Below are 27,108 nucleotides of genomic sequence, written 5' to 3'. Positions count from 1 at the left end.
ACCGATAAAATCTTATTTGAAATATATTTCTGTATAGTCTCTATGAAGAACTTATATTCTTTGAATATCTCATCTGCCTATACGAACAAACAAAATCAAACATCAACAACATAAAATAGTAAGTACACAGAACAAGTACCAAAAATACTTATATTATCACAATTATTTTATTATAGTATTATCTTGAAAATTTCCATAATTATCTAAGACTTTAAATCAGTGGTGTTCAACCTGGCAGTCGCACATTATAGACTTTTAGGGGTCTATAGGGACTATAGGGGTCACCGAAAGTAATGAACGAAATGATTTTTCCATATTATTTAAAAATAAAATAAAATAAATTATTTATTTTGTCCTATATCTATATACAATAGCATGCCATTTTAAATTGATCGTAACTCGTATCATATATGTATATTTGAACAATTTCAGTCGCAAATATTATCAATTCCTTCCTAGGTCCTAGGTGTTATTTTGGGTAGTACATGTATTTTGTATTTTCAGCTCTTGAAGTAAAAAAAAACAAATATCGGACGAAATTAAATGTAGAATCAGACTTAAGAGTAGTAGTTTCAAATAAAAAACCTAATATGGAATCAATAATATGAATAGTTAAAATTAAGTATCTCATTTACATGTGATTAACAATTTAAATTAGGTATACATTTTCTAAATTTTATTTGTGTAGTTTTTATATTTTATCAATTTAACAATACGTTTTAAAATAATGCTGTAGTATTATAATTAATGTAATTTTTAAATGTAAATTATTCAAAATTATATATAACATGTAAATATTTCTTCTATAATTAAATAAAATTTTGATGAAACAGCATTTTTTTTGTTAAAGAGGTTGCATTACACAAAAATAAAAAATGGTAGGTCACGATCCTACAAAGGTTGAAAACCACTGCTTTAAACTATCGTAAGTTACCACTATATTTGAATAATTAATCTAATAATAATAATTAATTTTATATAAAATGATAAAAATATTCAATTATTAACGATGAATATTTATTTAATTTTAACAAAAAAACTAAAACTGGTATAGGAAAAATCAAAATTGTAAAGTTAAAGATATTTAAAATACCTGCCAAGTTTCTAAAATGTCTATTTCTGTAAAGAATCTACTTATAATGAATTATTTTCAGACATAATATTATTCTCAGCATAGGAATAGAGCAAGAAAAACCACTAAAAATGAGCCCAAGTTGTATTTTTAAAACAATTAACACCTCAAGCTATTTTTCAATACCCGAGTGATAACTACTATTTCTATTTAAACCGTCAAAATCAAATATTTTCATTTAAATAAGTTATTAAGTTAAATTATTATCAACCATCTAAGCTTGAAAAATTTCAAAAATTATTTATGATAATATTTTTAAAAAAAGTGTAAATTGAATACGTTTTTACATTTTTTGATTTGTACAGTGATTGAGGTACACGCCGTGAATTGTGAAATTTATCTTCTCTATACAGCAACATTGTACACTACGCAATATGTACATAAATCAATTATACATGCATACTAATGTGATATTTAATTTTGGACTTGGTACGTAATAATAGACGATGAGGTCAATAAAATCATTAAAAAAAATGAATGATTATGAAAATGTAGGTTTTATTTGTTATCACTATTTAATAATATCTGGTTCGTACGTTTTAAATTTTTTTTACATACCTACCTATAAAGTCTTTACTTTTTAACTGGTTTAAATTCTAAGTGGCAAGATGATTTTTTTTTTGTCTATCATCATTTTTGATGCAGTTATTGTGTTTAGATTTTAAGCTTTAATATCTTTTCTACTAAAACCTGTAGTTAGTATTAGTAATTTTGGGGACAAAAATAAAAATAAAAATAAAATTTGAAAAATAAGGTAATTAATACACTAAACCAGTTTTCAACAAAATCAATTACCTATCTTATTTTACTGTAATTCAATAACGAATAGGTACTTGCTATTTTAACCAATTATTAATTATATTACTTTTTATACTTTTTATACTTGATATATTTATTTATTCTGACGGAAAATACCTACTGACATTATGATATTGAACTGATCAACTACAGAATACAATTTTCTAACTTGGATAATTTATTTTTTCTTATTAATTATTACCTATACATATATTAATTAATTAAATTATTTAAATATACATTTAATGTATCTACAATTTTACATGAAAGAAATCAATATGAAAGATATTATTTTAACTATAATTCTTTACATTTATTCATAAGAGTATTTCGACCATAATCTAAAAACTAAAATGCACATAAAATGTATTGATTGTCTAGTTTTAAATATAGGAACTAAAAAGCTCAAGTTTGATAGTAACTCTGGACAATGAACTTATTCATTAAGAAATTTGAAAATAAAGCAAAGAATTAACCTTTTTCTTCGTATCTTCAACAATCCCATGCATACAAGGGATAATACTGACTAATAATATGAGTTCAGTTGATGTTAAATATCATATCTAATGAAAAAAATGCCCAAAAAACTATTTTTTACCAACTCTATGTTTGTATTTTAATTACTTTACTAGAGAATCAAACTTTTAAGTTGTAATCAAGAATTCACTATGAATATTAGCAATACAATGCTTTCAATGCATATTGATTTTTAAAAACTTATACAGCTTCATTTTACCTAGCATAGAAGAATTATTGTCTTATATACTAATAAAATGTTTATTAAATGATATAGATAAGTCAAATATTATACCCATAGGCGCCCATTGGGAGGGGCAAGATAGGGCACTTGCCCCTCCCTGGACAAAAAATATTAAAAACTTATAGCTCAATAATATTTCCATAATATTATTATTATCTTTATATTTAAGAATTTTTTTATTTTGACCCCCCCCCCCTCTAAAATTTTACTTATGGGCGCCCATTATTATACCTAAATCTTTATTTTTATAGACGCCAGCAAGTCCTGACTCCTGAATCTTTTTAAGTATATTAATAATGAAAATATGGTGTCCCGTTTTTCAAGAACATTAATACTTTGCATTTAGAAAAAAATTTAAATGAGTTATTCTAGTTACGGCGCTAAAAAATATTTAGGTCATTTTAAAGTAGCTATGAATTATTAAGGGTCTGAATTAAACGAAATAATTTTTGATCATCCGCAAAGAGTACAATATCTAATATTACTGAATTTAAATTCATTAGTGAATATTGATGAATATGTCCAATAATAAAGTTACTAAATTAAATTTTAGAGAGACTCCTGAACTTACCTTATACTCTGACATAATTTTAACATATTGAAGTTAACCAGTTAAGAATGATAGTATAAATGATATCATAATATCATGATTATTTTTATCAAAATCGTTTAAAAAATCTGTATAGATAACATTCATTTGATATTTTACTTTAAATGCGCCTATACACAACGTTAGAACACTAAAAGTATGGTAGTAATTGACCTTTGTTTAATATTAACTGCCTTATTAATATTCAAACTATTAAATAAGCAATATTTATTTTAATGTTATAGTTATTACAACTTATTAAGTCATAAATGTGTATTTTTATAATTATTTAAAAGTTCTAATAATAAGGCAATCGATTCCGGATGATACATACGATCCAATGATGCAATAGGATACATTGTATAGGATATAAATTATAAGCTATTTATACTTATAAAAAGTATTAAGCCAGAACGATTATAAACAATATACATTAAACTATATTGCATTAAATGAGATAGACTAGTCAAAATATGAAAACCGAAATTATAGATATTAATAAGTTAGGAGTATCCATATTATATTATATAGAATTATAGACATTCAATTAATACATGAAAAATTATAAACACCTGATATAAAAAATGTAGAATTTTAATTATTGTACATGAGGTTTTCTATAATATCGATATGCCTATAGTGATATCTTAAGTCAATAGTAAATAAACAGTGCCTAAAATTATTAATGAATATGTTCTAAAACTAATTTCTACAAACAGCTATTCAATTAAGGCAGGGGTCGGCAACCCACGGTCCGCTTAACGATTTCGTGTAGCCCGCGATTACAATTTATAATCAGTATAAAGTATAGAATTCTACATAGTTTTATTTGATAAAATAAATTTAAACTGTAAATAAAATAAGGTGTATAACCCGTGAAATTTTTTATTTTTATCTTTTAGCCTTTGACACCAAACAGATTTCCGACACGTGAATTAAGGTATCACATTTAGTCTGTGACACGAAAAATGGCCCCTGTCCATTATGAACCAAGTGACTAATTGTACATTAACGGTCATCAAAAAGTTAAGAATAAATAGAGCGCTTTTAGGGAAAACTCTTAGTAGCTGACGCTTTTAAGTATAAAAATTTCGGAAGAAATATCTTATCAAGTCTTTAAAAAAATGTTTAGCAATTGATATCAGCTAATTAAACATTCTATTTTATGACCGCGCGGCTGCAGAGTAAATGGTTCAGTTCGAGATTCCAAGAAAGCAAGGTTTGGCTTGCGGGTCATGTGGATCAGGGGCTAGTTTTCATGTCGCGAATTATAAGTATTATAGCTGGCGCCGTGGAAACTTGTTCTTTACTGCGATAAGCACACCCATTATTCCGTCAACGTGTAAATATTATCTAACGCATCAAAATACTTTTTATTTGATGTAGAGGCCTAGTTCAACGTCAATCAACGTAATTCGATAACCAGGTTTTAGATAAAGTACTAATATCATAATAGCAGAGTGCAAGGTTTTGGGTGTTTTATTATAGGTAATAGTTAAGTAATTTATTGAAAACATTGTATAATTTGTATCTGTTGTTTCATGTGTTTGACGATCGAAGTTCAGCAACTTTTTATCGATAATGTAGAAATAAGTCACATTTTTTAAATAAATAGTCTTTAATTGTTAATTAATATAACTACATTTTTTTTTTTTTTAATCAAAGTCTTAAATAATTAGTACTTAATTTATATAACGTTGAGTTATTAGTTAAATATACTATAATTGAGAAACAAGCGGTAGTGCTCTCTAACATTACAGCCACATGACGCCAAAACGCTGGTATATATACCTAGTTTCCATCTATGTTCTGTATTTAGGTAGGCACCTAATTATCTCTCTAATAATAAATAACCATTGATGCTATCAAGCCAATAGCTTTTTTAAACTGCATTACATCATTTTTAATATTTATTATTTCCTGTATATGACTAAACAAAAATTATCGTTTATAGTAAAAATATGTATCTATTATAATACTCGAATAAATATTTCATTAGAACTGTTCTCTGATTAGTTAGCTATTTCCATATCGTTATTATGTTTGTTGCTAAATCTTATAATACTAATTTTGATTATTTAGCATAATAATATGACTAATGCATAATACATATTTAATAGAACTCGTAAAACAGTATAACACGTGTAATTACTAAAATATGATAAGAAAACATTAATATTTTAATTAAATCAAGGAGAAAACTTAAATTTGGATCTGAAATAAATGATCACTTAAAATTAAACATGAGTTGGGTTCACGTAGTTATTTGATATTACTCAAATTGGTTTAGCAGTTATAACACGTGGCATTTTAATTATAACTAAAAATTTCACTTAGCGCATACCTAGTTGATGATGAAAAATTCAACAACATAGACTATCAAATCATTTTCTAACATCCATGAGCTTTTTCTATCCGGTGTAAAATTTAATTTGCTAATTATTACAAGATAATTTATTAATTTCAAAAACCAACTTACTACTATTTGCTATATTTTTACGTATTATCTTTGGAGGAGATATCCCAGCTAGCATATTTTACTTTATTTTTTTTTTTATGGGGTAGTCAACAGGTTATGTAGACAATATGTAATACTACACATATTTTTGATATGAACTGATACATCGCCATACAATATATTGTCATTTATTTTGGGTTTATCAATGTAAATTTGTGATACTGTGATCAAATCAAATACTTAAATTAAAATATATGCATTGTATTTATCTAATATCTTACTTTTATCATCTGTAGATTTCTATGTTGTTTTCAATTATTACTCTTTAGTGCTTTTGTGTTAGCTCTAAGCCCAGAAACAAATAACATCTTCAAATTACAACAATTCGTTTTGGAAAATTTAGTATTAATTTATTTATATAATTTTCTATAAAAAGTAGTTCATAATACTCGTATATAGTAAAAACACTAAATCGCATCATACAATTTAGTTTATCAATGTAGTAACATTGAACAACGGGAAAAAACATATTATAAAGAAAATGTAAACAGAGAATAGCAAAATGCTAAATACGTCACTGGGCCCTATAACCATACTTCTGATTTGTTCGAAGCCAACTCTTTAGGTACGAATATCATTTAATATCAACGTTTAACTTTACAAACATTTATCAACTTTTTTTTTTTGTGTAAATTGATCGTTTGATTAAATTGTTATCAGATAGTCGTCAAATAAACTTGCTATTTCAAATTTGTCATTATTTTCTAATTAACTGGACGAAAACAACGAAATAAAGAACCATTACTTGATGCATACTTAGTAACAGAATAAACTACAATCATTATATCTTATAGGTCACAAAAATCAGTGACACAAACATAAATTACTTCTTACATTATAACATATTAATTACTTACGTAATATATATCTATATATATAATATTACAGTTAACTACTTAACTGATAGGACTTTTGTCTCAATATTTCTAACAAAAATACATTATTTTATAAAAAAAAAAAAAAGATTATCGTATTAACAGAAAGTTCAGCGAACTGATATAACATTAACTACCTGTTTAAGCCACACTTCGATGTTTAAAATACAACAAAGAAGACATTGTAGATGTAAAACATGTAGTTTAAAGATGCCACGATAAGAAGAATGCAAAATCTCAATTATTAATAATGGTTTTACGTGGAAATATATCTTACACCATATTGATTAGGTACATTACATACCAACGTAATTTTATTTTTATAATTAAATGTACTTATGTATTTTTCTATTACTTATTACCAAGTATACCTCACTTTTCATTGGATAGCTATTTTTTTTTAAATCAGACAAACATTTTTTCTGGTGTTTAACAGTTAAATAAATGTATTAAATTAGAAGCATTCATTTTGTATTCATCAGCATTGAGAGTATACACGAGACTGACAAGAATCGTTCGATGTATAAATGAAGAAAAAGAAGGGGGCTTAAAGTTCTCAGAGTATACACCGTGAGCATTGGTGTTTCCATTCAAACCGATAGTAATAATTAAAATACTTGATAAGGAAAAACACCACAGCATACCGTGTATACGGCGCATAGTATTCCTAACATATGTACAATTGTCAGTTAAATATTTCACTATTATTATAGTGTAACATTATTTAGTTGGGTTTACTACAGTGACCGGACCACTCATTTTTTTACGTTTAAAGCATTTTCGCGCCAAAAATAAATACGAATACTTATCTTCCTCAACTCAGCGTTAAAAATGATGCGAAGCGTGTAATTGTCAACCTATCGTTGCCGTCAAAAATCGAATGCCATCTAAGTGGAGCAATAGTCAATTTAAATAAGGTAACTTTTAACTTATAATGTTAAGTCAACTCAACTTTTTTAAGTGATATAAAACTAACTAACACACAGTGCGCATTTATAGATTATCAAAATTCTATCCATTGAATGTGTTTGACAAATCAAAATTACTCATTATTGCGTAATTTAAACTAAACAATTATTTTATTGTACGCCATTTGTCATAAATAAAAATAAAATTCACTATAAATACGTTCTTAAAATAAAATGATCTACTTGCTAGTTTAATTATCAAACTGAGTAGAATATGTTTATTAGGCAAAATTAAGTTCTATTATAACTCATGAATAGGAACCTGATTTATATGCATAAAATATGTTTCTAAAAATGCTGTAGTGTACTACAAAATATGCGCTTAAAATTGAATCGAAAACATTTTATTTAAAATTATATAAAACATAAGTATTAATTCTTTCGATTCTTATATTTTTATCGTGCTCGGAATTATTTCAAAATTTGATTTGATGTAAATTAAATTAGCTTTCAAGTTAGGAACTTTTATCAGATCTTAGGATTTTTTAATTGGAATAGAGTCTTCACTATTCAATTGAAGAATTATTTCTTTGATAATTTCTAAGATGTCACAATAATAAAAAAACTGCGATTACCCCAACGTGTTAATATAGGCTGTAGTGGAAGTTTAAGATTGTTTTCATACTGCTAAAAATTATCGTATTTTTAAAAAAACTTTTTTGAGCTAGAAATAAGTTCAACTTAAGAGAATTGTTGTATAATATGTTGCATATGAGTATGTGTCATAAGTCATACATAAACTATCTACTCGTACGAATTCATCTATTATACATTTAAATTCAAAAAATATTTTGCTTTCAAATATTAAATTAAAAATGTGTGTTTTTATTCAAAAAACTTAAAAAATTATAGCAATAAAAATATTTTCAAAACGTTAATAGATTTTTAAATAATAGAATCACTCTGTATATATTGATATCTTTACACATCAACTTTTTCAAAAGTTTCCTGTTTTATACCTACTATGAAATAAAAAAACACATTTTGTCCCTTATTAATAATTAAATATTAATAGTAGTTTCGCCAACAATAATAAAAAAGAAAGAAGTAATAAGATGCTCGAGTAAAAAATATAAACAAAAATATAATATTAAAGACATTTTTCGAAATAATAAACGTCTAGTAAATGTTTATCCCACTTCATCAAGCAATATCCAAAATATTTGTATTCTAACTGCAGAGTTGACACTACCCAATAACTACATATAATGACTTTAATGACGTATAATAATAGAATTTTGCTTTTTAAGGAGTAGGGCTGATGCACTTATACTGGGAAAACTTAACTAAGATTCCTCAAAAGTTTTGTATACTCATTTCGTGGAACATCATGAACTTTTTCAACAATCTTCATACAAATCGCAATTTTAATACTGCATGCCTCATGGTTTTATTATAATTAATAGTACGTAGGAGCGACATTCGAGGAGTGAATTTTTCTCGACAACTTCAAAACGCCTTTTGTGTCTGTCAAAAATAAAATATAAACGCCGATACACCTAAGTGTTTTAAATCAGTTATTGAGTCATAATATTTTTTTATAATAGTAAATGTTTTTGTTTTTATAACTCTAAGGTTTATTATTAAATTAAATTTAAGTTCTTAAATTAAAATAGCAAATGGAAAAATAAACAACTATAAATTAAGTAGACTATATATTATGCCGTTGTTAGAATGGATGCCCATAGAATACATTTCAGATTTTATTTAGCTTGTATATATTATATATTTTGAATTCAGAGTAAATAATTTTCTAAGTGATTTTTTTTATTATTATTATTGGGTATTACCGTAGATTTAATTAATTTTTATTGAAAACACGGCATTGTAAAACATCATCATTAAAGAGTGTATAAAATATAGTAATACAGGTTAAAAGTTTCGAGTACTCGCGAATAATATTTTTAAATTACGACAAAATTTAAATAAAAATATCGTTATTTCTCCTTAAAATACCTAATTTCTAAGCAAATTGAAACTTAAATAATGTCTATAAAGAAAAAACACAGTTTTTAAATGTCAACAGTTTTAGCAGTCCATTGATTTAACTGCAATTTTATTTTTACTTTATTAGTGATGAACGGGTGTTGGGTTAGGTAATCATAAATAGATACAAGTTAAATCTGAGTGACTATAATAATATACACAGTGCAAATCAAATTTTCAAAAATAACAAAAATAATAATAATCAAACAAAACGATTAAATTAAAAACTTTACGAGACATGAACAAAGTTTGCTATTGTTTATTTGCTTAAACACAGATCAATAAAGCGCATCATCGCCCGTCCACTTCGGTCCACGACGACGACCACGTGCCGGTGTCAATCATCGACATGAGCCTTCACAAGCCGGCCGCGGCCACGGTGTCGGTGTGGCGGCGGTTCTGGAGCGGCGTCACCGTCGAGCCAATAGTCGCGTGCTACATGACGGCGTTCACGATGGTCACGCTCACCGTGTCCAACCTGAACATGCAAAAGGCGTGCCGGGTGAACCTCCGGCTTCCGGACGAGACGTGCGAGGCGCTGGTGACGAAGAGCACGACCGGACATTCGGCCGACGAGGTGGCCGTCCAGGAGCTGGTCACCGGCATGATGATGTGGCAGACGTGCGCGCAAAACGTGCTGCCGTGCGTGCTCATGCTGTTGGTGGGCGCCTGGAGCGACCGGACCCGGAAGCGCGTCCCGTGCATGCTGTTGCCGCTTTACGGCGAACTGGCCCGGAACGTGGGCCAACTGCTGTGCGTCTTTTACTACCAGCTGCCCATGGAGGCGGCCGGCATCGCCGAAACGATACCTTGGGCCCTGACTGGCGGCCAAACCCTGATGACCATGACCGCTTACAGTTACATCGGAGACGCCACTTCGGTTGGTTCATTTTTTTTTTTTTTTTTTTTTTAATACAGTCGATTCCGCTTTATTGGGACACATCGGTTGCTTGTAATTTTGTCCCGATAATCCGAAAAAAACGAACATATACATTTATTGAAAAACAGATTTTTTATATTTTCATTACCATGAACTTTAACACTGATAAAGCAAAGTTTCTAAATATTATATGTATATGTTATATCCCACCTAACAATCGTATCGATTCGTATACAATTCGGGATAAGCCCTACAAATATTTTCATAACACTAAAATCGGACAATAATATATAATATATAAGTAGTCACAATAAGTATTTATTAAAGAATGACGACGTATAGGAAATATATAATTTTAAAACTTTATAATACTTGTAAAGAACTTATAAACTTATGTTACAGCAAAAATCAAACTGTTTGATTAAAACAAAAATATATTTATTATAATTTACCTATAAGCCACTAACAAATACATACACTTAATATAAGAATATATATAGAAAATCGTCTGAAAATCTATGAAGACTACCTATTTATCGTTAATTGTTTTAGTTTTAGTGTATAAACGTTATTTTATTTTATTTTATTTTTTTTGTATTTTTTTTAGTTGGAACAACGAACATTCAGAATTGGGGCGTTGAATGCTGTTATGGCTGTATCTATGGCAATCGGAACGTCAATGTCCGGCATAATATATAATAAGTTAGGATTCTACGGTGCATATCTTACAACATCTTCATTGATTATAATAGGTCTGGTATATGGATTATTGTTTGTGAAAGATGTGACTCCAGTCACAGAAGTAGATAAAAACAAATCATACCGGACGACTATATCAGAATTTCTAGATTTCACTCACATAACCCAATCGTTCAGTACTACTTTTAAACAACGTCCGAACAGACAAAGAATAAGAATCATAATTTTATTAATTATATTCATGGCAAGTTCTGGCATAAATGCTGGTTAGTATAAGCAAGAAGTAATAAAATTATATAGTTGAATAATAATATTTTAGAGTTTGAAAAACAAAGAGGACAAATAAGTTATTAATACTTTCAAGTTTAAAATTTTGATTTTTTTCTTTAGTGGTATCGAGGTTACTTTTATGGTGATTCTAAAATTCAAAGTATAGTTCTAAGATTTGCAATGGAATTTATTCACATTTGAAATAAATCCAGTTAATTTATCAGGTCTATTGTATTAGTTTCAAAAAATAACAATACCTAATATATTATTAAACTATATTTGTTTCCATTCAAAAGTTATATGATAAATAGTAATGATAAGCAGGGCCGAATTTATGGAGGTTACGTTGACCAGATACCGTGACCCCACAAGATTCAATTTAAAAAAAGAGTCCCCACAAAATAATTACCTTTTTTTTTTTAATTTTTCTAGTAATTTGCAAAAAATATTCTATTTTTTTTTTTAAGTTTAACAAGTGGCGCTATAACTGTGATTAAACGACTCACTAGATTGGATTTGATAATTTTCTACCATTACTACTTAATTATAAATATAATTACTTAACTACAGAGTTAAGTGATGCGTCATAAATCATAATAGTTATTTGAATTTCAAAACTAGTATTATTTCGTGTATGTTGTATAAATTATTATACATATGTACACTACGTTCGAAATATGGATTTTATTTACTGGAAAAAATATTGCCCACTGTCTAAAAATAATGTTTTGTTTGATACTATCTGTTTACTAGAAAAATACTGATTTTATTAATAATATTAAAATATTCACACTGCGCACTTACCTATTTAATGATTTTGATGTACTAAATTAAAAAATTAAAAGAGATAACTTTAAAGGTTACTTGTATTATTGATTATAGAATAGAATTCTATAGTCAATGCTTGTATTTACTTATTAATTGTATTGACATTTTAGAAATCTGTATTAATTATGTTCAATAAGCAAAATTGATGTGATAAGAAATTAATAGCATGATGAGGAAATAACCCATCGGTAATATAATTTTAAAGTTTAAGTTTTTAAGCATGTAGATCAACTAAAAATTCTTATATTTCAATCTTATGTGGGCCCTGGGACTCCCACAACCCTAAATCCGGCCCTGATAATAAGTACCTAATAATGATTTTAAATGATTAGTCTATCAGCGTAAAACAGTTATTTGTCATATTTCTTTTGATATTATTTTACAAAAACTAAGCATTGACATACTATATTATAAAAACGAACCTCTTTAACGAATAATTTCCATTTAGTTGTATTATTATTGATCTTTATTAAAAGGGCATCTCAAGCTAATAGTTTAAAATTTTTAATTAATATTTATATAGTGTTTATATAATATTTAGTTTCCTTCAAAAAGTAAATAATATTAATACTTGCAGTGGCGTATTTACGAGGGGTAAATTAGGGAGATATATCTCACCACTTAACTCATTTTAACATATATATGTGCTTGTAGTGTTTTCTTTTCGTTTATAACTTTATCAGTAGATAATAATTAATAAGATGCTGGGACATTTGGCATCGATTTGACAATTTTAGTCATATCTCCTTACTTAAATAAATACTAAATACGCCGCTGAATGGATTGAAAATGATACATAATTGGAGGTCGAGTTGTAATGCTTCTTATTCTAATTATTGTTATGTTATGGGGTCTATGTTTAATTATATGTTTATAAAGAAATCAAAGTGACAACTAAATCAAATTTAAAAAGAGTATGAACCGTATAATATACGACATAATATTATAAAACCAATTACCTTAATCAAACTCAAAATAAGGTACAGCCATTTAAAACGTTTTTTAATAATAGTTTTACATTACAAACATACTCGTATATGTTAGTAATCTCATAATATGATAGGATGTTTATAGAACTAAACCATAATTAATTTTATTATAATTTATAATATGATATTTATTTGTATACTTGTACAGGTTACCATACAGTAATTTATTTGTACACTCGTGTTCAATTCAATTGGAATGAATTAAAATACAGCGTATTTGCATCGTATGAAATAATAATTAACATTATCGGTTTGCATCAACAATAATTATATAAAAACTATAATAATAGAATGGCTGTCAATATTAACAAAATTTATTTTATTTAAGGTCTTTTATTCACCTCGATTTTGCTAAGTAAGCTATTGAAAATTTCCGATGAAATAATAGGAATGTTATCATCGATTAGCCAAACACTGGGTGCACTATTCTACACCTTCGCTAAAACCGAATTGCTTTTCTATATTGGTAAATAAAAATAATAGATGATATAAGTATATATATTTTTTTTTTACATTAATTAATGAGCTTAACCGTGTACACAGGACCATTAGTATCGATTTTAACATGTGCAGAAAATGTATCTACCAAATCACTGATGACAAAATTAGTACCAAAAACTGAACTCAGTAAGATCAAATATTTTAACATTAATTATTATATTATTTAGTGTCAAAGTAAGGAAATAATACGAGACGGATAACATCACTTCAATTCTATAAGTATAGACGTTTTCCAAGCTTCTCCCTTATTTATTTTTAAATAACCCATCCCTCTTAGAGTTTGAAAAACTATTTGTTTTCTCTTATGATATTAACTACATTTTTTTTTTTAAATATTTATTTTGTAAAAAATATTTTGAAATTTACAATATTTTAATGTTTTACACCAAAAGTAAGTAGACAAAAACATCACTTAGTCACTAAAGATATAATTTTACATATATCTACAATAATACATTTGGTACCAAATCACTAATAGTATTATTACTTTAAAAAAAGTAATTATAAATATCATTATTATTAGAAAAATATTTAACTAATAATGAGATTATAAAAGAACTATTAATCATAAATTCCCATATATATCTACAATGTATCACATATCAAAATTCTAAACATTTAATAAATTGTTAAATTTTAAAAATTAATTATAGTTATGAGTTATGACTGATATAATTAATGTATTTGTCTTCTATTTAAGCTCAAATAGCCGCTGTTTTTGGCATTGCGGAAATTATGGTTTCATTGGTGTTTGGACTCGGGTACAATGGCTTATACGAAGCCACAATTAATGTTCTACCCGGAGCATTTTATTTGATCACCTTCATATTCATCGCTCCGACTATTGCTTTATTCCTGTAAATAAAATTATTTTATCTAAATTAGTTAAAATGTTCAAATTTAAAAGGTTTTTTTTGAAAAAAGTTTTGTTTACTAAAAAATAACTTTTATAAAATACCTACATTATTAGCAGTGGCATAATTTGGTCATGTTGGGGGGAGGGGGGGGTGAAACTTTTTTACATTTTACCTATTCGTCGATCCGCCATAAAATAATACTTGACTGCTCAGTGGTTTATTTTTCTATTACTATCACAATTAATAGACATCATACAATACATAGTAGTATTGTACAACACTACAATAGTGATACCTATCACTGCGTCTGCGTTTACTACGAAGTATTTAATGTATAAAATTAGCATAAATAATTCGGATTTTTTTGTTTTACTTCTCTAAAATATGGAGTATATAATATAATAATATTTTATAGTTAAATCAGTACATAAATTTAGTTAACCAGTCTTTAAGAAAAAAAAGTCATAGGGGATGCCCAAACCCCCTCACCATAATTACGCCATTGATTCTTTGTTTAATTCTAATTGATTTATGATAATCATACGAAGCATATTTTCTTTGACTTGTATAAATAGTATCAATGTTAAAACATAGGAATGAAAAATAATTGCTTAATTGAATTATCCGAACAATATTTGATTTAAATATTAAATGTAAACAGGTCTTTACTTTTTATAGGTACTACTTACAAAATATTGAATAAGTAAATAAGCTAATTAAGATATTACTATAACAGTAATTGTTAACTTTTGTTTTTTGTTTAGATGGTTGTATATGAAACGAACAAATGAATATGAATACTTAAATGAAACAAAAGATGACGTATTAAAAAATCCAAAAGTTAAGCCAAAAACTTTAAGTACTTCAAATTATGGTACGATTGTAGATCCGATACAAAACTAACAAAACTATGCGACTGATTTTTTAATACATTTATGAAAAAACTAACATATTACTTAAATATAATTTATTTAACTAATAACACGATTATAATTATGTATTATCATTTGTCATTGGTTATAGTATTATAATACCTACCTATTATTACACTTTTTTTTTCATATTTGAGAGGATTATGAACAATGTATAAATTACGTTATTTTTGGAAAAGTAAAAATGTTTTGATTTTTAATTTTTAAGAATTGTTCCTGGAAGCAAAAATTCAAAATTAAATTTAGTTGGTACAATTGAGATGAAGACCAAAGAAAAAATATACTAATAATCTTATATACTATGGCGTGCTCCGACCCTATGAATAGTTATTTGCAAATTGAGTGGCTGTTTCTTTGTCTTATAGTTATTTCGATCATAAAATGCTATACGAGTAAAATGTACATACCTTATACTTACGAAAAATAATAATAATTTAAGCTGTTTATAAATCCTCATTTATAGACTTATAGATAATAAAAACAATTTTTTTCTCACATTAACATCATTATTCTTACACCCGGGAAATTTACTATATTATATGATATATATTATTATATCCAATGTCAGCCATATAATATATTTCCCGGGTGTAAGAATAATGATATTAATGTGAGAAAAAAATGGCTGACATTGAATTAAGTTCCGTAAATACTTTTGAGTTTTGGATTATCGGAGTTGAGTCCTACCAATATTGTTGGGTTTTTCGAATTGAGTCCCTTCAGTCTACTAGCATTACCCAGAATAGTCCACCACGTGGAGGTTGGCAGAGTAGTCTCCAAAAATGTGTGAGATTACTTATATTGTTTTTAATAATGACGTAATAATAACTTAAAAACTTAATAACTAAAAATAACGCCTTTACACAGTTTATGTCAGTTTCCCCTACATTAGATTTATCATTTTCCAATTACGTTCTTGAAACATAAATACTTCCTAATTCAAAATTTAAATAAAGGTAAATCCTGTAGTCTGTGATCCGGTGATCAGTCATTAAAAATATAATCGTAAGATATATTATCATAGTATTTACAGGGGTGGCAAATAATTTGAATGATACGTGCCAAAAATTAGCTTTTTTTTCGAGTGTGCCATGAAAAATATTTAATATGTACCCAATATATTATTATTATTTATAATTTACGTCCGCTTTTAATATATATATATATATATATATATATATAATACATAAAAATATATGTGTGTAATAAAAATATATTTAAGTTTTTTGTGTATCATGGAATTTCCATCCCTGTCATAGTGTTTGGTTTTCTAATACGTAAGTAACCCTAGTAACCTACCCTACCTACCAAGTATCGTGGCTAAATATAAATTATATAATATATAATATACATGTTTAGCCATGCCAAGTATATTGATATTTTCATTTGGTACAATAAATTGATCTTAGTGGTTTGAGTAATTAAGTGTTAAGTATCAAATAGTACTATAAAATGCTTGAATAGTGAATTCAGAGAAATTTCAATGATGATTCAAAGGAATTATTACTTAAAATAATAATTTCTTATTCATAAGTAACATTGAATTCATATCAAAATTTCTTTGAATATTTTGACTGTGGTTACTGGTTTCACAGGATAAGGTAACAACAATTAAAAAAAAAAATTGTAAATATTAAGAGTACTGATAACAAACTGATAACAGAATTCGTTGGATTCATAATATTATTATGATAAATTGTTGTATTTTTGTAAACGTAAAACGTTTGTTCTTAATATTTTTTGCAACAAAAAATAGAAAAAATCTAAAATTTGTTCCATATATTTTATCTTGCGTATTTAACTTATTTTTATTACAGCGAATTATATTTGATCAGTGCCTAAATAGACTAAAAATGTCATAATTTTAGTTATATTTTTAATATGTGTATAAATATATGAGTAACTACAGTGAGTATAATATTTATTTGTTTTTAAATATGTACTAGTATAATTCCTATTTTAACATGTATTTTTGTTTGATGAACCAAGTTTATCTTATGACTAAAATCATGTGTTATCTTAAACAACTTTTACTATTATTTAAATTTTTGTAGGAATATGTATACTCAAAGAGGTGTTAGTTTCAATTTAAGACAAAAAGTCCTTATAAACTAAATTAACCAAAACTATGATTCATGTATCAGAAGCTATAATAACGGGGGATACCTGTAAGCAAAAATCTAAACCACATTTACCAACAGTTAAGGATACAATTCAAATTTTAAATAAGCCAATAATAAAACCATCAATTCCTACTATAAATGAAACTATTCTAGTTAATGAGCAATGTAAGTATTATCTAATTCAATATTGTAACTACCTACTAATTCATATAATAATTATCTTGAATATTTATATTAATTTAGGTACACTGCCAAAAAATACTAAGACTATAGAAACAAAATTATTTATTGAAAAAAAGAAAAAAGAAAGAGCTGAAAAATGTAAATTAGATTTATTAGAAAAAAAAAAGTTATTAGAAGAACGAAAAAAAAAATTAGATCAGTTACAAAAAACTACAAGAGAACTAGCTAAGGCTTCTATCAAGCAAAAGGTAATTACAATTTATTAATTATTAATTATATTATATGAAAGCTAAGAAAGCATATTGAGTATTGAATTAAAACTTAAATATTTTTAAGATAAATGATAATACTTAATAATGCATTTGTATTAAACATATCTTAATAATTAACTATTGAAAACAATAATTTCTTTACATTTTTATTAAATAACAAAAATTTTTAGGATGTTTTTTGGAGTAATGAATAAGAATTTTAATAACAATTTCTGTATATGAAGGTGTAATATTTTCTTGCAATAACTTAAATTGTTTATTAAAATATTAGGTTTTACAATTATATTATATTTTATGTTTACATTTTTAGACTCCCCGTGTTCAAGACAAATGTAACATTGGTACTAATTTAGCAACTGAATCAAATGAACCTAAAGTATAGTACTTAGCATTAATTATTTCTCATTTATTACTAACAATTAAACGTTATTTTTAAAATGTATTATTAGATGGATCAAACATGGTCACCTCCACCATCTAAAGTTAAAAGTCTTAAAAAACCACCTCCAGAACCTGTACCAAAAAAGTCAAAAAAAGATTTTAAAATTGCAGAGGAATATTCAAATGCTACAAAAGATGTAATTAATTTTATTTTATTTGTTCCCACTATAATACATAATATTCTAACTCATAAATTTATTGTTTAACCATAAAAATATTTATAATTGTAAAATGTTTCTTTAGGTCGATCAAACGTGGTCACCTCCACCTCCTAAAGTTAAAAGTCTTAAAAAACCACCAGAACCTCTTAGAAATATTCAAAAAAATTCAATAAAAGATTTTAATACTACAGATACATGTACAAATGATACAAAAGATGTAATTATTTGTATTTAATTTGTTTCAACTATAATATAAGATACTTTTAGCTCATTATTCCTAAGTTATCTACATTTAAAGTTACCTATTTAATTATACAGTTTTTGTTTTTAAACTTAATTTAACATAAATTAAATATATTATAAATGGAATAATCAAATAAATATATATATTTTTTTTTATCATTAGATTATAAGTGCATGTACATCTTCAAAAGAAGCAAATAAAATTTCAACAACAAAAGTAATCAAGCAAAGTAAGTTGTCTGCTCAATATATTAAACTTATATTTTTTGTTTTTAAATTTTAATTGGTTTTTAGAACCTCAACAACGTGAAGTTACCAAACCTGAAAATTTATTTTCTAAATTAAAATTTAATGATGATGATTATCAATTATTTGATAAAAATTTGTTTAATATTTCGATGCCTAAACTAATTGATACTGATATTTCTCTCGTTCATAAAGATAATAATGATGGTAGGTATATTGTTTTAAGAATATTAAAAACATAAAGATTAATATAATTTATATTTTTAGTGACAATTTCAAATGAATTGTGCCATGATAATGAAAAACAACCAGTTGATGATGCTAATTTAGATAAAGAAACATTGATTATGCCTGACATTAATTTGAGTACAAAGCCTTTAGATATTGTAAATAATAATACTAAATCACATACAGGCTTAAAGTTGCCTATTAGATCACATGAGGAAATTATGAAAAATATTGACCATCTAGAAGAACTTCAAGAATTATTATTTGATCAGTGTTTGCCAGTTAAAAAGTGTAATACAGAATCCACCCAAACTGAGAATCATAATAATATATTATCATTGTTGACTTCAAAATCTCCTCCACCTCCAATGAATTTTATTTCAGTATTAAAATGTAAACTTAATTTACAACAATCAGAAAAAAATGATTTGGAATTCGGTGAACCAGCTGCTAATTTGAGTATAAATGAATGTGCAATTGAAAATAATTTGTATTCTAATAAAATCAATAATCTTGATTCTAATGAAGTTAATAAACTAGACCTAAATGTTTGTAACGAAAAGACAAATTTACCTAGTATCAATCATATTGAACCAAAAAACTATTTAGATAGTTATAAACCTTCATTAATTGATGAACCAACTAAGACAAAGTCTAGTAACTCGTTTTCGATTGAAACAATTGAAAATAATAATCGTGAAGAAAACGTGAATGCAATAAATAATGACATACTATTTAATAAGTTAAATATAATAACTAATGAAGATATTAAACAAGTTGTGAAAAAACTTAATTACAACTTTGATTTGTTATTAAAAAACAATTGTAATTATTCAAATAATTTTCATAATAATACGATCACTAATTTAAAATTTGATGAAAATAATACAAATAATAGATCATCTATTTGTGTAAGTAATGAATTAACCAAATAAGTTAAATTTTAAGATTAAATTATTATTTTTTATGTACTAGTTTCCTGAAATCCATGACGAATTCCAAGCAGAACTTAATACTCTTGACCAATTAAATGACTCTTTATGTGATATTGAAAGAATGAGTTGTGACATGTCAATTAAAACTAATGTAATATTTATATATTTTAACATTTTTATTTAATAATTCAACGTGCTATTTTACTTTTTACTAAAATTTTAATTTATATTTAACAAAATTGCAAAAATTTCAGGAACAATCTATCGAGCTCAATGATCACACTAATTCTAATAATGACAGTGATATCCCTTCAACATTTTCCAAACTAAATGTTTTATCATCAAACATGGTGGGTGTAGATAAAACAATAACTGGCTTTTCTATTCAAATGGTAATTGTATATTGATTTTTAATGTGTCTTAAAATAAATATTTAGTATAAGTTAGTTATTAATAACAAATCTAATATTATGAATAAAAACAAAAATATATGAAGATATCAATTAAAATACAACAATTATTTCTTTAATGTTTGCTTTCATGCTAAAATTTTTAGAAAAAATCATTTAATAATCAATAAATTAAATACTTGGAACTACACACAAATATTTTTCCAAGATCTCAAAAAACTGGAATAATTTTTTTTTTTTTAGTTTGAACAATTAATGAAGGATGAAAAACTCAGGGCAAAACAACACCATACTATTCTTAGTTTAAGAGAAAAATCATTAACTAATCGTTTAAAGTGGGAAGTTACTATGTATGACCTTCAAGTGAAGTAAGAACTTTTTTTAATAATTTCAAGTTCTTTATCCCACCACTATACTTAGTTAATAATTTTAACAATCAATATTATGTACATTTTAAAGAAATTTCAAAAACAGACCTGGTTATGAAAAACAGTTTCAATTGTTCAAACAAAAACAAAGAGGTACTGTAAAAAAATTGGAACACTCCTTGTCACAAGTAAAACGGCTTGGTAGAGTAATTGATTCAGTATATAAGCAACGTTTTATAATGCTTGAAGAACAGCTACAACATTTAAGAAACCAATCATCATCCAAACAAGTAATACGTAAATTAAAACGCTTAGATCAGTTTCCAAAGGTAATATTTCTCTATTAAACCTTAAATGTACTTGAAAGTAATAAGAAATATTTGATTTTAGAAAGATGAACATGATTATCGGTCAATTAATTCTCATGTTTTTAAGCAATTTGATAAATCTGACTTTTTTGATAATATTGATAGTGAACATGATAATATTAATCCGATTGAATCAAAAAATAATACTTTACCAACAAAATTTGAATTGGATAAATCTAAAATTATATTGCAAAGTGAGTTCATACATTGATGATTTATTCACTAAAGGTGTTTAAAATTCTGTAATTTTTACTTGTTTATAAAATAGGAAAAAGTTATTGTTATTATTGTAATGGACATTTAAATAAGTTAATGATTTACCATTTTATAATGTAGTAGTGCATTAACTTTACAATTGTATGTTTAATTTTTGGTAATTATTAGTTATTTTGTTTATTAGATCAAGCAACTTCTCCTATTAGTATTGAAACAAATATTTTAAATCAAGTTCAAAATGTTGAAGTTCAAACAGATGTTATTCATTCTTCTGAGTCTGTCATTGATAAAGCTATACAAACCTCTAAAACAAAGTTAGTGTATAATTTTCTCTAATAAATTTATATTTATTAATTAATAACTAGTTATATTATGTTTAGATGTAACTATACCAATAGTGAAAATATACAATCACTTAATTCTATTGATTCAACTTATAAAAAAGAAATATTTTATGCAATTAAAACCAAGGATAAAAGATCATTGTCGCCAATTTTACCAACAAGTCCTGTTAAACTGAAGAAACATCTTTCAGAAACATCAATTAGTAAATAAAATTATTGAAATTTCAAAACAAAGTTATACCTAATTATTTATGTTCATTTATTTTCAAGGTACAAATTCAGAACAGAGTGACCTAGATACGCGGATAATAACTTTACAAGAACAGCTTGAAGCTAAAAAGTTAGAATCGTTAAGATTGAAAAAAGAACAAAAAAAACTTAGATTAGAGAATCTTAAAGCTAAAGAACAAGATCTTTTGAAACAAATAAATTTATATGATAAGAAAATTGAAGAATCAAAAAAAAGTTTGATGGTTGAAATTAAGAAAAAAAATATGCACGAATCAAAAACTTCAATAAAAACTAATTCTTCTTCAACAGATTCCAGCTGTTCTGTTCTTCAAAATATAATTAATTATGAAAATGATCATAATCAGCGAATAGATAAATCAGATAAAATAACATGGATAGATGGGAAAAAATATTTCTATCCAATTGAAACCAGTACAGCATGTAATCATAGTATATCTCTAGATAAATCAGTAAATGAATTACAAAAAAAAAATGTTAATAAATTGAAGGAAAATCATAATATGTATACAAATAAGTTTGATTCAGTAAATATTGATAATAAAAAACTTACAGAACAATCATTTCAAGCTTTAGAATCAATTCCAGTTAATGGAGATGAGCTGTTACATGAAAAGCACACTGCAAAAGAAGGTAATGCTTCAAAAAAATCTTATAAAATTGAAACTGAAGTAAGTATTAAATCCCAACCACAGAATACATTAAATATTCAAACATCAAATTATCCCAAAGAAAATTCAAAAGAAGAAAAACATGCACGTGAAGTAAATAAAACAATTGATAATCGTATAAATTTAGATATTCCTTTATGCAAGTATTCTTTTTCAAATCAAATTATATCAGAAACTTCAAATAACCAAGAACCATGTTTAATAACAGATAATAAAAAGTCACTGATTGTTCATGACAATATTAACTGCTCTAATACAACAAGTTCATGTGATAAAAGTGCTAGTGGAAAAAATCTACTAATGAACTTGAATAAAAATGATGTTGATGTATGTGAAAAACAAGAAAACAATATCAATAAATTTGATGTACCAAATTATAAAATTGGATTAGATGATATTTATAGTTCAGATTTTACATCAGATGATTATACATCCGACTTTCAAGGGTCATATCAATTTAATAAAAATGATAGTATTATAGAATTAAACGACAGTGAACAAAGTAATGAAACTTCTTATGAAGAAGAAAGAAGTGAAGGAGAAACACTATTTGAGGATAAAACATTTATTGAACAGTATTCAGATGAGCATAGTGATTTTGTAAGTAAAATCATACCATTTAGTAATAAATTTTTATTTTACCAATAACCTAACCAAACTTAATGTATTATATTTTAGGTTCAAAATGAAAATTCCACTGATGACAAAGTGCATGCTATTACCACTCATATTTTTAACTGTCTTCTAAAAGATACAAAAAAATCACTAAAATCTAATATGAATAAATCATTTTTTCGTTCAGAGAAAAATGATCTTAATAATTTAACTGAAGAAACTCCATTATTATTGATCTTAAAACGCGAAGAAGAGAATCAAAACCGAATTATTCTCTCAAAGCAAGCAACAATTATTTCAGATGCACTTTTTAAACAACATTTCCAACCAATTTTTTCCGAAACTCTTCAAATGTATTTACCCAGATTAAATGATTTAGAAATGGAAAAATTAAAAGTTTATTTAGGGTGGTCGTCTTCTAAAAGAAAAAAATTGAAAGTATCAGAATGTTTAAATTTTCGTAAGTGAATAAATTCTTTTTTTTGTTAAAAAACAGTTATTAATTTGACTGCTGTAAAATGTATTTTGCTTGTGTTTTTATTTCATTAATGCTTATCTTACTGCATGCTGTTATTTTGCTTTTTATGCATCAATATATACTTCAATTTCATAATAATCAATTTTTACTTTAGTTTGTGTGCATTAAACATCCATATTTCTAATTTGTATTATTTATTGACTAAATTAATTTATATTTTTATTTTATTGGTTTTTAAGTATTTTTCATATAAAATAAAATTCTAAACCAAATTTAAGTTCTCAAATTGTGTTTATTAGTTAAACATTTATCATTTTATAATTTGGGTAAAAAGTTGGATTTAATCTCAGATCTTGTTTTTACATTTTTTGCAGGCATTTATTAAATTATTTTATTTTAATTTATTTATGGTATAATATGAACTTTATTCTTATGCAATTTAAAAACAAATTATTTATCATTTATAATTTATTACAATATATTTATTGCTTCAACTTTGTAAATAATGTAATATATGTATGTATTGTATATGTATTTATTGATTTTACTCTAGAACACAAAATTAATGATGTTGACAATGAAAAATCATTTGAATTATTTTATCAACAGTATCTAGAGCAGGTAATAATAATAATTTTAAATATGTGACATGTTCTTACTAATTCATAAAATAACCAAATTAAATTTGTTTTAGAAGAAATCTCAGACTTTTCAAGATGAAAGTAACGATATTATACTCAGCCATACTCAACAAGAAGCAGAAAAATTAAAACAAGAACAAATACGTATTGAAGAAGAAGTACGTAGAATAACTCTCGTCTCTCAGGGTAAATTATGTTTAACAATGTAATGGATTTGTGTTTTTTTTTCAGATTGAACGTCTTCGAATGTCCGAAGAAGCTCAATTTTTTTTAAGAGAAATCCCTAACAAGCCACCACCTCCTTATAAAAGCCCCACTAAAAGTACATCAATTATTGATATGCCTTATACATCTGATGAAATTCACAAAATAGTTTTAACAGCTGCTAATCAAATATTTAATGGTTCTCAAAGCTCTTTATCAAATGACTTTATTTTAGATTCAGATTCAGCTTTGCATGCTGATTATAAAACATTGATTTTTGATTACTGCAAAGAAATTTCACTTGACTTTTTTATTGACGAAACAAATTTACCTTTATGGAAAAGGTCTATTAAAAGATTGAAAAACTTTAAGGCGAGACCAAAAAATGCTAAAGATTTAAGTGATATAGTTATAAAAAAAATGAATCAAATTATTGACATAGATGAGTGTGAAGAGAAAGTAAATAAATTTGTTGTGAATCAAATGTATGAAGAAGATAGTAAATGGACTGATTTTCAAATGGATGAATTAGAAATACAAAACAATATAGTTCAAAGTTTGATGAAAAAATTGGTTTGTGATACTATTATAAATACCAAAACTAATTTTTATTCAAAATTTATTTAAAAGAAGTTTTTTTAAGCTTCATTTATATATTATATATATATTATTTTTATGTATATTATGTATTATTTTATATATTATTATTTATATATGTATCTACTTGAAATATTTTTTTTTACATTTATACTTGCTATTATTTTTTATTTAATTTATAAACATTTTCAAAATAGTTTTATGTTATTAAAATAAAATGTATACCTACTACAAACATCAAGGATAATTCAAAGTTATCACGTTATTAACCTATCCGTGGGGGTGGCCACAGGGGCCATGCCTCTCCCCCCATTGGCCGTATCATATAATACATAAAACATATTATGTAAATTAATTTATTTTGGCTATGTATTGGTTTGGAGTTTAAATTTAAAAAAAAAATGATTGTTTAGTTAAAATGATTATAAATATTCTACAGATACTATTATTCTATGCAGACACCTATAACATTATAAGTTATTATAAGTTATAAATTATAATTTATAACCTTTATAAGCCACAATTGCGGTAGAAGTTGCAGATAACGACGGACGTTGGAATATTGGATTCGTATACCGTTAAATTAAACGTTTAAAAGTTAAAACAATAAAACTTACTTATTAGTTATTTGTTCTTTTGTAAAATATTCCTGTTAAATCATTTAGACTAAAATCTAAATGTATTAGGAATTGCTGATTCAAAACAGAAATTAAATAATATGAGTTCAAATGATTTAGTTCCAATTTCGGTAAGAAAATAAATGTGTTCACCTAAATACTGATACATTTTTTTATTAATACTTTTTAATATTGGTAATTGGTTGTTGTATAAACAATAGAATATAAGCATAAGCTTATCAAATGACAATACATTAACGACAAACACTAGTGCACATATTTGAAAAATTAAAAATACTGTTATTTGAATAATATCTAATAAATTTTTTTGTCCCCCCCCCCTTGTAGAAATCCTGGCTACGCCACTGTATTGTGCCGAGTATTATTAAATATATTCAAATTAAGCTACACTTTTATTAAAAATATGTATAAAAAATATACCTATATCTGTATGTGTGTTTGTATGTGATTCTGACGTCTTTATAAAATTTTCAAATTTTATAGCTGAAGATTACTCTTATAAGTGCTACATATCTCTATACTATGATCAAAATTCTAAAAAATATATAATCTTTTTTATAATCATTTTAAGTTCAAAGTTGGATGAAAATATTAAATATTTAAACAAAGAAAAATAATTTTACTTATTTTGTTGTACCTAATTTAAAAATATTATTTGTTGACACATGACATTTTTAAAGTACAAGTACATTAGTATTTAGTCGTATTATATATATTGGTGTATACACAATGGTATTTTCATTTGCAATTTTATTGGCAAAAATGAATTGAACCGAAGGTACATTGACTTATTCCTCAACTCCTAAAGTATGCACTCGATGTCAAAAATATCTTTTTAGTATAAATATTTAACCATTATAGGTACCTAAATCGTTACACAATTGTTACATAGGTA

General features: G+C 25.7%; 2 protein-coding genes across 5 annotated transcripts; both read left to right on the top strand.

Moving 5' to 3' along the window:
- Positions 1–7,143: 7,143 nt before the first annotated feature.
- On the top strand, positions 7,144–16,232 carry LOC114121756 (solute carrier family 46 member 3-like). 2 transcript variants are annotated; one of them, XM_027984207.2, is made up of 8 exons: positions 7,150–7,589; positions 9,904–10,506; positions 11,114–11,471; positions 13,441–13,542; positions 13,621–13,758; positions 13,836–13,919; positions 14,494–14,650; positions 15,415–16,232. In XM_027984207.2, exons 2-8 carry the CDS (start codon positions 9,976–9,978, stop codon positions 15,551–15,553), a joined length of 1,509 nt encoding a protein of 502 aa, XP_027840008.2. In that variant the 5' UTR covers positions 7,150–7,589; positions 9,904–9,975; the 3' UTR covers positions 15,554–16,232. The 2 variants fall into 2 exon arrangements, with proteins under 2 accessions (XP_027840009.2, XP_027840008.2); XM_027984208.2 differs by lacking the exon at positions 14,494–14,650 and having other exon boundaries at positions 7,144–7,589; positions 15,415–15,643.
- A 1,034-nt stretch (positions 16,233–17,266) lies between these two features.
- Positions 17,267–25,810, top strand: LOC114121758 (inner centromere protein A-like). Of its 3 annotated transcripts, none has more exons than XM_050201056.1 (21): positions 17,267–17,490; positions 17,637–17,870; positions 17,949–18,136; positions 18,471–18,536; positions 18,610–18,738; positions 18,845–18,979; positions 19,169–19,235; positions 19,300–19,458; positions 19,519–20,390; positions 20,455–20,565; positions 20,669–20,806; positions 21,068–21,192; positions 21,284–21,521; positions 21,583–21,754; positions 21,961–22,090; positions 22,142–22,323; positions 22,391–23,640; positions 23,719–24,115; positions 24,687–24,754; positions 24,831–24,932; positions 25,006–25,810. In XM_050201056.1, the coding sequence occupies exons 2-21, from the start codon at positions 17,711–17,713 to the stop codon at positions 25,603–25,605; spliced, it is 5,289 nt and encodes a 1,762-aa protein (XP_050057013.1). In that variant the 5' UTR covers positions 17,267–17,490; positions 17,637–17,710; the 3' UTR covers positions 25,606–25,810. The 3 variants fall into 3 exon arrangements, with proteins under 3 accessions (XP_050057013.1, XP_050057012.1, XP_050057011.1); XM_050201055.1 differs by having other exon boundaries at positions 24,828–24,932; XM_050201054.1 differs by having other exon boundaries at positions 17,637–18,136; positions 22,157–22,323; positions 24,828–24,932.
- Positions 25,811–27,108: the final 1,298 nt, after the last annotated feature.

This window comes from Aphis gossypii, chromosome 2 (assembly GCF_020184175.1).
Source record: "Aphis gossypii isolate Hap1 chromosome 2, ASM2018417v2, whole genome shotgun sequence".
Lineage (NCBI taxonomy): Eukaryota > Metazoa > Arthropoda > Insecta > Hemiptera > Aphididae > Aphis > Aphis gossypii.
The sequence above is the reverse complement of the archived record's forward strand: the minus strand, read 5'-3'. Positions and strand labels throughout refer to the sequence as shown.